At 39.5% G+C, this 13,086-nt stretch overlaps 1 protein-coding gene across 1 annotated transcript; it reads left to right on the top strand.

Moving 5' to 3' along the window:
• The first annotated feature begins 529 nt into the window (after nucleotides 1-529).
• On the top strand, nucleotides 530-10,344 carry LOC137192557 (sorting nexin-4-like). The gene is made up of 14 exons (XM_067603342.1): nucleotides 530-724; nucleotides 1,458-1,582; nucleotides 2,535-2,676; nucleotides 2,929-3,078; nucleotides 3,519-3,566; nucleotides 3,830-3,885; nucleotides 4,270-4,342; nucleotides 4,464-4,525; nucleotides 6,366-6,431; nucleotides 6,661-6,750; nucleotides 7,417-7,516; nucleotides 7,759-7,904; nucleotides 8,504-8,618; nucleotides 8,817-10,344. Exons 1-14 carry the CDS (start codon nucleotides 545-547, stop codon nucleotides 8,862-8,864), a joined length of 1,401 nt encoding a protein of 466 aa, XP_067459443.1. The 5' UTR covers nucleotides 530-544; the 3' UTR covers nucleotides 8,865-10,344.
• Nucleotides 10,345-13,086: the final 2,742 nt, after the last annotated feature.

A 13,086-nucleotide genomic window follows, 5' to 3' on the forward strand; every position in this document is an offset into this window, starting at 1 on the left:
TTTTTATTCACAAATTTATTTTGTTTTGTTTTTTGTTTTTGTTAATTTTATTGTTTTTGCAGGAGAAACAGCAAAGTGACCAAAAACTTTACCACTTGTGGTTAGTTAGTTAACACTGTTTTCCGGCAGGTTTCCTGTTGCGTCATACAGTGGGGACACTGTATAAAGTGTCCTGATCAATGAAACGCACGCGCAATAAAAGTAATAAAGACAAAATAAAAAACAAAACATCTTAATAAATAAGGGATACAAAAATACCTATTTTTCAAAGATGACTCCTTACTAAGTATACAGTATCTGTAAAAGAAACCCACGAAAAACTGATGCTGAGATGAGAGAAAGGATCCTTAAATTATTACGCAACAATTAAATGGAAATAACTGTACAGATTTTTTAAAGTGTGAAAGAAAAGAAAGTATTTCTGATGTGTTACAGGATCTTATTTCAAATTTCAGTGTATGTAGGTTATAGAAAAGAGATGTAAATCCATAGTCATTTATATATTAAGAACGAATATTAGTGATATGAATTAAATTGGATCATTATGGTCACTCCCTGGTTTCAGCCCCTTGGCGCATGCGCAGACGAGTCAATCCGCTGTGCCAGCTCAGCTGACGGCAGCAGCCAGATGATGATGGCAGACTCTGGAAGTAACGAAGAAGTAGCTGTGATCGGTAACACCGACATCACCTCAACGGAATCAGAGAACAACATCATAAACACGGTCTTAACTTTTGTCATTATTTCTGTGAAGCACTTTCGGAGATTTAGAAAGCCTGTTTTCACTGGTGCAAACTTTCCCAAACAGGCCTAACGTAATGTTAGCTAGGTGGAGTTAGTGACATATGGAGACTTTTACTATCACCTTTTAAAATGTTCAAAAAAGCTGTTTTGCATTTTCATGAAACGTTTCAAAGCTACACGTAGCTAGCGTTAGCTCTGCAAGGTCACTTAAAAGTTATAATGTGAGCAACCGTTGCTTTTGTTTCGAAGCTACTTTGCAAAACTTTACTCCTGACGTTAGCTTGTTAGCTAGCAAGTCAACTTAACTTAGTTAACGCTAAGGCTAAAGTTATGTTTGCTTTAAATTAGCCTGATTCTTTGTTGTGTTGTGCTAGTCCACTGGTAAATACCGTGTTTTCTAGTGACAGAGGACAATTTCCGTATCGATTTTCTGCAATAGTTTGTTGGTGGTAGAATTGTCCTGTCTTGTGACCTGCACACGCCTATCATACCCTGTGTAAACAAGCACTATGTTACAGCATCTTAAGTAGAAAATGTGTGCATCTGTTCATGCCTGTGTGTCTGTTTTTGTTCTCTCAGTCCCTGACAACCATTCTCTGTCCTCTCACACACCTGTCTGCTCACCTGGTGTTATTATTTTCTGATGCTCCCTCTCAGACTTTCACTTGATTGTCTTCTTTTCTCCTTCTCATCTTTTTTGGGGGGCTGTGTAGATGGTGGAAAGAGGGACAGCTCTGTTGAGGAAAATGGAGATAAATGTGGCAGAAGCCGAAAAGAGAATGGGGAAGAACACGGTAAACATGCAGGAAACCTATACTGTCTACCTCATAGAAACACGGTAGGTCCTAAACAAGAACATCTGCTTTTATCTCGCTATTTGATGATCTTTTTCTGTTTATTAAACACCACAACAACTTTCAGGTTGCTTTATGCAGATGTTTCAGTCAATTGTGGTTGTTCCAAAAAAAAAAACAGCAGTGTAGCAAGAAAAATGGAGTGGGACCTCTTACGCCCACATTTTATTAACACTACACAGGATAACTTCCTGTCTCTGCACAATTTTATTTCACAGGTTAATTAATAATTAAGCTAATACGTCTTTGAAGGGATGCAGCTTGGCTTACTTTCAACAGCTAGTAATCTCTAGATACTGTACCTCATTTTTTGTTTCAGTTTCAATGCTACAGGTGTTCCAGTTTGATTACAAAATGATTTTGAAAGACAATCAACCAAATAGAATAAATTAAAATCAGCACAGCTGTTATATTATATTTGAGTATGTACACACCTCCGTAGCTGTGCATAGAGCAAAACTTTTGTCAGTGGGGAGGATAAAAACATGATTTGTCTGAGCACTGCACACCGCATTCTGTGCACGCTTCTCAGGGTGGGTTAATTAAACTTGGTTAAGCAAAACAACATCAATGGCTGGCATTGATAACATCACATGCAGTCACTAACTTTGCTTTCTTGTCAGACTCTGTTCTCCTCCCAAAGATAATGATTTAAACGCAGTGATGGAGGTGCGTAGTTGGCTCCAATGCTTGTAGCGGGTATCCCTCTGAACTCCAATTAAGGAGTTTTGTGCATCAATGCAGAATCATTTCAAAGATAATACGATTCATGGAAAACAATATTCCCAGAGGAAGCCCTTTGAAAAGTCAAGATTAGATTGAATTTGGTGCTCTTTGTGTGTCTCAAGTTGCCCTGAAAGAGAACAATAGCTTACTTTTCATAACATTTCTACAATTTGAGCATAAGATAGTTTGTTCCTGTTGTTGTGTCTGCAGGCCAGCTGAAGCCGTCCCAGATGGGGGTACGCCGGCCACACCTGACACTTTGTGGAGACGTTACAGTGAGTTTGAGCTGCTCAGAACATACCTCCTGGTCACCTACCCCTACATCATTATCCCTCCACTACCAGAGAAAAGAGTGAGTAATACACTACATATATTAATTTTTAAAAAGTTTAATTAGATATAATATATTTGCTGGGTATAATTAATCCCTTTGATTCACTATAGGACCTGAAAGTTTGTGATAGAAAAAATCCCTCTGTGTGGGGCACACACCTTCATGACATTAATTCAGTTTTCCCCCTGTCTTTCTGTATGTATGCATGTATTTATTGGGATCATGTACAGTGTTAAACTCTGGTTGCACCCTGGATTGTGCTTCTTGTAGGCAGAGTTCGTGTGGCACAAGCTGTCAGCAGACAACCTTGACCCAGACTTTGTTGAGCGACGGAGAGTCGGCCTGGAAAACTTCCTTTTGCGTGTTGCATCACACCCTGTCCTTTCCAATGACAAGATCTTCTTCCTCTTTCTCACAGAGGTTAGCATCCAAGCACATTTTCTGCCATACATATGAAGTCACACACACGCACACACAAGTCTTGCAGGGATGTCAAACTGATAATTGCACTATGACAAAACAATACAAGAGGCTGCGTTGGTGAGAGGCTGTTTCCACAGAGCTAATACGTGCACACACCAGGTAGAATACCTAGTAACATAATGCTAATCTGCTGTTAAGCTGTCAGTATCTACCTAAAGGAGAAAATAACTGCTCCCCTGGTTAACTTTCCAAATTTGAAAAAAAAATCCCTCTGTGTAGTTTTACCATTTGATTCAATTTCAAACCTAACATCTAAATTCATATTTCATCGTCCCTCCCTGTAGCCTGTAGCAACATGCTTACACCAGTGCGGCACACAGGATACACCCAACATGACTAATAACCCTGTCTGTCTTCTGTCAATCATCTTTCCGCAGGAGAAGGGATGGAGGGAGGCGGTTTTGGAGACTGGTTTCCAAGACAAGGTAAACAGTATGCACTGTTTTAGTGGTGCTTTATCTCTTCCATTTCATTTCCTGGATATTATTTTGTATCTTAACTGTTTCGGGAACATCCATTCAGTTTGCTTGACAGAGAATTATGTTTGTTAACTAATGTTGTCTGTTTTAGTCACATGGTGTGTTTTATGATAGGCAAACTGGATCACATCAAAAGCTCCTCTTCGCAGATTCTCCTCTATGATGTATGCAAAATAAAACAGTGTAAATGTATTTGTGTTCCCTACCAGGTTGACTCCAGACTAAAGTCCCTGAGTGCCAGTTTCAGAGTCAAGAACCCTGACAAGTAAGTGTACAATAGACATGGGTGGTCTTTCTAAAAAAAAAAAAAAAAGTTTATTCTTTGATTTGTTTGCGTGGCCACATTTTTGTAGGACGTACACAAATTACTGAGTTATCATGAAATGGTTTTTCAAGACAAGTTTTTATGGAGTAGACTGAATTAAATGGTACTGATCCCGGTGGCAAAAAAGTTAATGAGATGTATAATAAGAGGAGATTTTTTTTTTTTTTTTTAATTGATACAGCTCTGGGAGTATTCATAAAAACAAATATGAAAATGGATTTGAACAACATATTTAAAACAATGTGTTCATTCTGTTTTCACACAAATAATTGCTGAGATACAGAGAAGCAGTTTCAGGTGTGATCCATTTGTTGTTTCCTCCAGACGATTCACGGCGCTCAAACACTACAGTGATGAATTGAACACTGTCATCTCTCAACTGCTCAGGGTGCGAGCGGTGAGTATTTGCATGCATCAACACACTGTTGACATACTCTCATGACAACAGAACAAACTCCACTCTACATCCGCATTTCTTGTCAAACTATGCTCATAATAACTGATGATGTTTATCCTAGAGAGTGGCAGACAGGCTGTATGGAGTTTACAAGGTCCACGGTAACTATGGCAGAGTCTTCAGGTGAGAAACACATGCTCTGATGTTATTGCATTTCTACATTAATAATTGGCCCAAGAGGAGGCCTGGCATTCACATAAAATATAGTACTAGCAAGCCATAAGTTAAAATGAGTAGACATCTATTGCATATACTGTATCCAGTTACCTTTGACCAATATACAGATGGGTGAAAAATTAAAGGAAAAAACCTGAATAAATGAGTGGAGAAACATAAGGAATGCAGATGCTTCTATACAGGTGCACTGCATCATACAATTAATCAGTTAACATCTAATCATGCTCTGTGGCATGTAATGCTGAGCAGGCCCAGTTGATTCTGATTTTGTATCAAGATGGCAAAGAGGAAAAGATCTAAGTGACGTTAAAAGAGGCTTCATGGGGCACGGATGGCAGGAGCTTCAGTCACAAAGACTCCTCAGCTGGCCAGTGTTTCAATAGCAACAGTGACTAAAGTGACACCTGTATGGGAAAGACATCAGTAAATAGGGTCGGAAATTGTGGTCAACAGTGCACATTTGATGATACTTCTGCAATAGTGCGATATGTAAGGAGAAACAGAAGAGCATCTCTTCCTCAGGTGACTGAAAATGTCAATGCAGGATGTGATCAGACTGTGTCAGCAAGAGCTGTCTGTCGACAATTACACAGAGAGGGATGTTATAGCAGGGTGGCAGTGCATAAACCCCTCATTACAAAGATGAATGCACATTTGAGAGTTCAGTGGTGCAAAAAAACATAGGCACTGGTCTACAGAGATGTGGAAAAAGTGATATGGTCAGATGAGTCATCCTTCATCATACTCTAGACAAGTGGGCGAGTGCATGCGTGGCCTACACCAAGAGAACAGTACAGGCCTAAATGCTTGACACCTACAGTGAGAGGATCCGGCGGCTCTGTTATGCTGTGAGGGGCATTTTGCTAGCATGGTTTGGGTCGACTTGTCCCCTTAGAGGGAAAGGTCACTACAAATCAATACACTGAGTGATCACCTTTATCCTATGATGGGAGTGATCTCTTGAGGATGATAATGCCCCCCATCCGTAGGGCACGAGGGGTCACTGAATGGTTTAATGAGTATGAAATGATGGGAATCATATGCTATGGCCTTCACAGTCACCAGATCTCAACCCAACAGAACACCTATGGGAGATTCTGGACCAAACACCAAATGAGGGAATATCTTTTGGAAGACTGGTGTTAATCCCTCCAATAGAGTTCAGAGACTTGTAGAATCAATGCCAAAGCACATTGAAGCTGTTCTGACGGCACATGGTGGCCCAACACCCCACTAAGACACTTTATTTTGGTTTTTCCTTCGTCACCTATCTGTAGTTGCTGTATGTAAACCTTACCATTTATACCATTTAACATAATTTCTTACAATTCTTTTTTTTATGTCTCCGTAAGGACTTGTGGTTTTTTGACTTATCAAAACTTAACTTAGCATAAGGAAACTGAGGTATATCTGTACTACATGTAGTATCCATGCTAATGCATTCAATAGTAGGGTAATTACCGCATTCATTGAACCATGTTTGATTTCAACCATTTATTTTGTTTCTGTATGATTGTTAACACATCTTTGGGGAGTTGTGTGTTTGAGAAGCTTTGCTGATAATCACAATGATTTTTTTAGATATATATTTTTTGACACCTCAAGAGGAATAATATGGATATCTTTATGAGTAAATGGTGTCACACAAAGCACCATTCAGTCTATTGACTTACAGTTCATGTGAGAAACCCTCTTAAGGCTTATTGTCTGAACCACTGAAAAGCACCACTAAGCAGAGAGAGTTGTGGTATTCAAGTGATGTAAGACTGTATTGTTGTGTCTCCAGTGAGTGGAGTGCTATAGAGAAAGAGATGGGAGATGGACTACAGAGTGCCGGCCACCACATGGACACGTGAGTAGAAGACGCATACAAGTCGCGTAGATACAGTGTACTTAAACTCTTGTACCCCTCTCACACACTCGAACACTAGTTCGCACCTAAACATGTTTACAATAGTACTAATGGATCAGTTATTACACTACGTCAGTCCTCTCACACACATTAATGCACACTGTCACATACAATGCTTTTCTTTAAATTCATTTCACTTGCAAATGTGACTTTGTGTGTATATGCTCAGGTACGCTGCATCAATAGATGACATTCTAGAGGAGGAAGAGCATTATGCAGATCAACTGAAAGAATACCTCTTCTACACTGAGGCTGTTCGGTACGTATGTGTTTGTGTGTTTAAAAGAGTGTGATACATATCTATATCAGCCCAGACAAGAGGCCTTTTTTTTTCATTAATTTTGCTAAACTCCAGTTAGACAGATTAAATCTCACCCCGTGCGTCTAAGTCAAATTAATATGAAAAGATCATACATGAGTATCCATCCTGCCATAGTGGTTTTGATGACCTTCTGTAACGCCAGCCTTCAATTACATTAGGCTCTGGTGGAGCGCAGCTTTCCCCAAGTGTGTTTGAAGCTGTCCGTTAAAAAAAAAACAACCGTTGTTATCCAATCATATGCTTGCGCCTCATGTCGCCTTTGTTCTTTATCTTTATTCAAAACAAAGCAGCATGCGACAGCGCTAATGCAAATGCTTTTTAGCATATTTAAAACATTATCTAACAGACCATATCATCCAGACCTGCAGCAGATGGTAGGGTGGTAGTGTAAGCATGATGGCAGATTTTATGTTTGACCGTTTGGTGTAATATTATCAGGGTACATTCATGGTGTGAATCGTTTTTTTAGGATTATTTTTTGGTTGGAAAAATGTGTCAATATGGAAAATGGTCCAGAGAGTTAAAGGCATGTTTTGTGTGTGTGTGTGTGTGTGTGTGTGTGTGTGTGTGTGTGTGTGTGTGTGTGTGTGTGTGTGTTTTAAGGTCAGTATGTAGGAAACATGAGTTGATCCAGTATGAGTTGGAAATAGCAGCTCAGGACCTTGCGTATAAGAAACAGCAGAAAGAAGAGCTGGTGACTGGGGTAACACACTCACACACTTGCTCATTATCTCTCACTTTCTAATACACATCCTGGGCTCATACACACGTGGTATATATACACACACACACACACACACATTGACCATATTATGTCTATTGCACATTTACACACAAGCACTTCAAATTAGTCAACATCATTAGGCAAGTATTTAAAAAAGCTAATACAGTAGCATGAAATAATTATTCTATTCTATATTTGAATTTGTGTGTGTGTGTCTGTAGACGGTGCGTGTATTCTCGCTGAAGGGGATGACCAGTAAACTATTTGGCCAGGAGAGCCAGGAGCAGAGGGAGAGCAGGTTGGCAGCCCTGGAGCAGAGTATCCAGGAGGGAGAGGAATCGCTCAAGGAGAAGAACACAGAGTCCCAGTAAGCTCAACACCGACTAATCAGACTTAAACCTTTATCTAATTTGTCTGCCTTCTAAATTATCTTTCCTAGATGTCGAGTCACATTCACACTCTTTTTTTTCCCCCTCTGTCTGAAAGGAAATTATCTGGTTTTTAGTCTGACAGTTTGACCTGTTACGACCCTCATACCAAAAAGTTCAAGGGTGTCACCACAACTTTGAAACACACTGTAACTGTAGGTAATTGAATCTTTTGAGACAGCATTAACAATAACAGGAGTAAACATAACCTGATGATTTTCTTAGAGCTCCGAGCACTAAGTGTTAGTTGTTACCTTAAAGTTGATGAGTTTAATCATTAGTCTGGTGGCCCAGAGTCAAATTCAGGCACAATGTAAAGGAAAAAAAGATATCAGTATTTCTATTTTATGTTTCTCAAAAACAAAAAAACATTATTGTATAGATTAATAAAAACAGGAACTAGTAAGTACATGAAGAAGGAACAAGCCATCTACCGCATTGTTTATTCAGTTGTTCCACATCTATCATATCTCCTACCCACCACATCTACATAAAATGACTAAGCAGCATGTGTCTTTGTTTGCAATTGTGTCATCAGAGAGTTTGTGCGAACAGCCTGGGAAGACATCGAACGTTTTAAGGAGCAAAAGGACAAAGATTTGCGCGAAGCACTAATCAGCTATGCCATTATGCAGATCAGCATGTGTAAGAAGGTATGTGTGGGGGGGCTTTTTTTTGTTTCCCACAGTTTGTTTGTTCTTGTATGTTTGGCCACTTAATCATGCCAGGCGTTTGGAAGTTGATTCTTCAGCAGTTTCAGCTCCTCATCTGTTTTTGTTTTTTTCTAAAAGACTGTCTTGTCTGTCTCAAAATTAAATTGCTCTTGTTCTGTCATTCTTTCACTGTCTCAGGGAATCCAGGTGTGGTCCAATGCAAAGGAGTGTTTCAACAAAATGTGAGCCAGCCAATCACTCTCTGCACCAAAACAATATTCAGTCAGATTGTTCAGACTGGGGAGCATCATCCAGTCTTTATACTGCAGTCTTATGGAGATGGACCATGGGATCACAGATACTGCCTTCACTTTGTTTGCTATGCTAAATGGAAGCTACTAAGAATGATTCTCTCTCTCTCTCTCTCTCTTTCTCACACACACAAACAGACGCACACACTTACAGTGAAAAGTCAGAATCATTTAGTGGATCCTTCCCTCTTAAATCCAAGTGTCTTAACAGTACCACTGTCTCGGCATTCTGCTGATATTACCTTTATACTGCAGACGATCCAAATCCTCATTGCCTTTTTGTTCCTCAGTTGCACAGCTGACAGCATGTCCAAGAGAAGTTCTTTGGAAAATCCTGCACTATTAATATATGATAGTTACACGCTGGGAATAGCTGTGCGGTGTATTTCTCTTTTCTTATCTCTCACCCTGAAAATAAGGAATGTACACCAGAGTGCTACTTAATAGTCATGAGAAGCTGCACATTTCAGGCAGTGGTTCATTTGATTCATTTTAGAGTCACCTGCCTTAGATAAATTGAGACGAACTGTGGTATGTGCTTTTCTTTTACTTTTAGACCTTCTTCAGAGGTTCTGCTTCTAGGTACACACTAAATAAACTGCAATTAATTGTGTCATGACAATATTTTAAAATGAGGTGAAAAAAACTGCGCTTACAAATAGAACTGCTGACCAACACCATGCAAACACTCTGATTTGACACTTCTAGACACACAGTTAATCGTCAATTCACCAAAGTGTTTGATTTTGCTTTGATAATTGGTCTGCCGCCTGCTAAAGTCTGCAAAGAAGAAAGGTTGAAGAGCTTGGGTAGTTGATGTTTTGTGCCAAAAGCAAAGAGCCATGAGTAAGATGCAGTCATGGAAGCTTCACACCATGTTGGTTACCGTATAGCTTCTTTTTTTTTTGTTTTTTTCCTTATACTCCTTAATGGAGGCTTTTTGGAGGACTGAACCAAACAAACATGGCACTCCCACAAGCTACCTGGGGGGGGCGAGGTTGTTAGACCCACCCTGCTTACTGTCAGTGTGCCTCAACCCTTTTCTGGCATTAAGTCACTGTACTAAATAATAGACCTGAGTTTTCAGCATGCCTGCAAGCCAAATATTGACCAAATAGTGGAAATTTTTAAGTACATACAGTTGTTGGATCCTTAAAATCTGCTTCCTTCGTGGTATTCATTTGAGGTGGCAAAATTGGTGGAAAATGGATCCGACATCTGAAAGTTGTGTTGATTATTTCCCTTCAGCAAATCTTACCTTTTCAGAATAACCATAATCAATTTATTGAAACAAATCCAAAATTGAGGCTTTATGTATGTTTTTATTATGAATGTGTTAAATTGGAGATTGTTTTTTTATGTTTCTGCAATCATTGTGCTAAGACACTAATAAACATGTTTCTTTTTAAAAATGATTTCAGTTGTATTTTTAGACAGAATAATGTACAAAGGAGAGAACGATGATACAGAAAACTGGGATGTTATGTGACAATGTGCTAATTTCACACCACATTTACATGTTACTGAGGTTGCTGGATAACTGTTCTTGTCTGAAATCTTCTTTTTTTTCCCATCGCAATTTTGTTTGTGGCTAAAAGATCAGACAAATTAGCTTTTAATGAGCACATTCTAAAGATCACAGTTGTTTTTTTCCCCCATGAGACCTTTATAGATGTTTAGGAAAGTAAGGTTAGCTGGATGTGTGTGTATGTGTTTAAGTATCGACTCTTAAACATCTATGAATTTTCTTAATCTACACATTTAATTCCTATAATTATTATAATGTTTAATTGCAGAAGTGTAACAACATTTTTTAACAAAGTTTATAAGGTAGTTAAATGTCTGACATTTGCTTCAATGACAGTTGTTGGTGTATAATACATACAAAAAGGCTGAGATGCAGAGATAATAATCTTGGAATTTATTCACAGCCTGGTTTTGTGTGTGTGTGTGTGTGTATGTGTCTCTCTCATAGGCTACTTTCAGGGACAAATTTCAGACTTAAGACCAGTTAGCTGGGACAAAAGCTGTGCCCCCAACTTGGAAAAAAACTGATGTTTTAGTCAGTGTTATGGTTAGGTTAAGGTTAGGGGTAGGCAAGTAGTGGTTATTGTTAGGATAACTCTCCAGGAAATGAACGTAAGTCTATGTAATGTCCCCAAACGTGACCTAAGTAAACTTGTGTGTGTGTGTGTGTTTGCGCGCCTCATGGAGAGAAAACCGGTTTTCAACTGTAGGATTATGAATGGACGGCGCCGCCTGCCGATCAATACCAGTATAATCATTTCAATTTGGCACAGAGGCGGTTTAACAAACAACATAATAGAATAACAAAGTGGTAAGGGAAGGAAGAAAGAAAGAACAGTCTGTGGCCTGCAAGCAGACTATTGAGGAAAGGAGAGGAAAATGTTCCCTTTGCGGATCCAAATACTGGTTGGTTTGCATGAGGTAATGTGCGGTTTTCTTAAATAGAAACCTAACATTAATTTAACATTAAAAACCAGGGCAAAGCTTAAATTTCAAAATCCCATAGGAGTGTACTCCTTAGGAGCTTGATAGATTAATAAACGCATGAAAAACGTAGGCTTATTATGTGTCAAGAAAGTAGCAGCCTATGAGCTACCTAAATCATAGGTAATGTATAACTTTATAGGGAAATGTTTTGTAGGCCTGGGAATGCTGATAGGGGAGATATAGTTTCCTATATGCAGCCGGGTGACAAAGTAAAGGAAAAAAAAACAATATGAAATGTCTTAGTGAGGTGTTGGACCACCACTAGCCGCCGGAACAGCTTCAGCGCACCTTGGCATTGATTCTACAAGTCTCTGCACTCTACTGGAGGGATGAACACCATTCTTCCAAAAGATATAATTTGGTGTTTTGATGATGGTGGTGGAGGGCGATGTATGAGACAACGGTCCGAAATCTCCCATAGGTGCTCAATTGGGTTGAGATCTGGTGACTGAGAAGGCCATACCATATGATTCCCATCATTTTCATATTCATCTAACCATTCAGTGACCGCTCGTGGCCTATGGATGGGGGGCATTGTCGTCCTGCAAGAGACCACTCCCATTAGGATAGAAATGTTTCATCATAGAATAAAGGTGATGATGTGTTGATTTGCAGTGAGCCTTCCCTCTAAGGGGACAAGTGGACCCAAACCGTGCCAGCAAGATGCCCCCCACAGCATAACAGAGCCACCAGATCCCCTCACTGTAGGGGTCAAGTATTCAGACCTGTACTGCTCTCTTGGTGTAGGCCACACATGCACTCGCCCACTTGTCTAGAATATAGTGAAGGATGACTCATCTGACCATATCACTTTTTTCCACATCTCTGTAGACCAGTGCCTATGTTTTTTTGCACCACTGAACTCTCAAATGTGCATTCATCTTTGTAATGAGGGGTTTATGCACTGCCACCCTGCTATAACATCCCTCTCTGTGTAATTGTCGACAGACTGCTCTTGCTGACACAGTCTGATCACGTCCTGAATTGACATTCTCAGTCACCTGAGGAAGAGTTGCTCTTCTGTTTCTCCTTACATATCGCACTAATGCACAAGTATCATCAAATGTGTGCTGTCGACCACAATTTCCGACCCTATTTGCTGATGTCTTTCCCATAGATCTAAATGCAGGTGTCACTTTAGTCACTGTTCCGATTGAAACACTGGCCATCTGAGCCGTCTTTGTGACTGAAGCTCCTGCCATCCGTGCCCCATGAAGCCTATTTCAAAGTCACTTAGATCTTTTCCTCTTTGCCATCTTGATACAAAATCAGAATCAACTGAGCCTGCTCAGCATATTTATGCATGCCACAGAGCATGATTGGATGTTAATTGTTTAATTGTACCATGCTCAGTGCACCTGTATGGAAGCATCTGCATTCCTTATGTCTCTCCACTCATTTATTCAGGCTTTTTCCTTTAATTTATCGCCCGTCTGGTCGATATAAAGTCTTCCATTGACTTAATGTCGCCTAGGGGAGATATAAATTCTCCTATGAAGTCACTTGATACATGCTATTAAATTTCTTCAGGGATCTCAGCACATGGTTGGATTTTTTTCAGTGCTGGAGTAATTTTTTAAATGAAAGGACACAATTACCATATGTTTAAGAGACTATAATATGAATAATATATATAAAAAATA

Source organism: Thunnus thynnus, chromosome 11, assembly GCF_963924715.1.
Source record: "Thunnus thynnus chromosome 11, fThuThy2.1, whole genome shotgun sequence".
Lineage (NCBI taxonomy): Eukaryota > Metazoa > Chordata > Actinopteri > Scombriformes > Scombridae > Thunnus > Thunnus thynnus.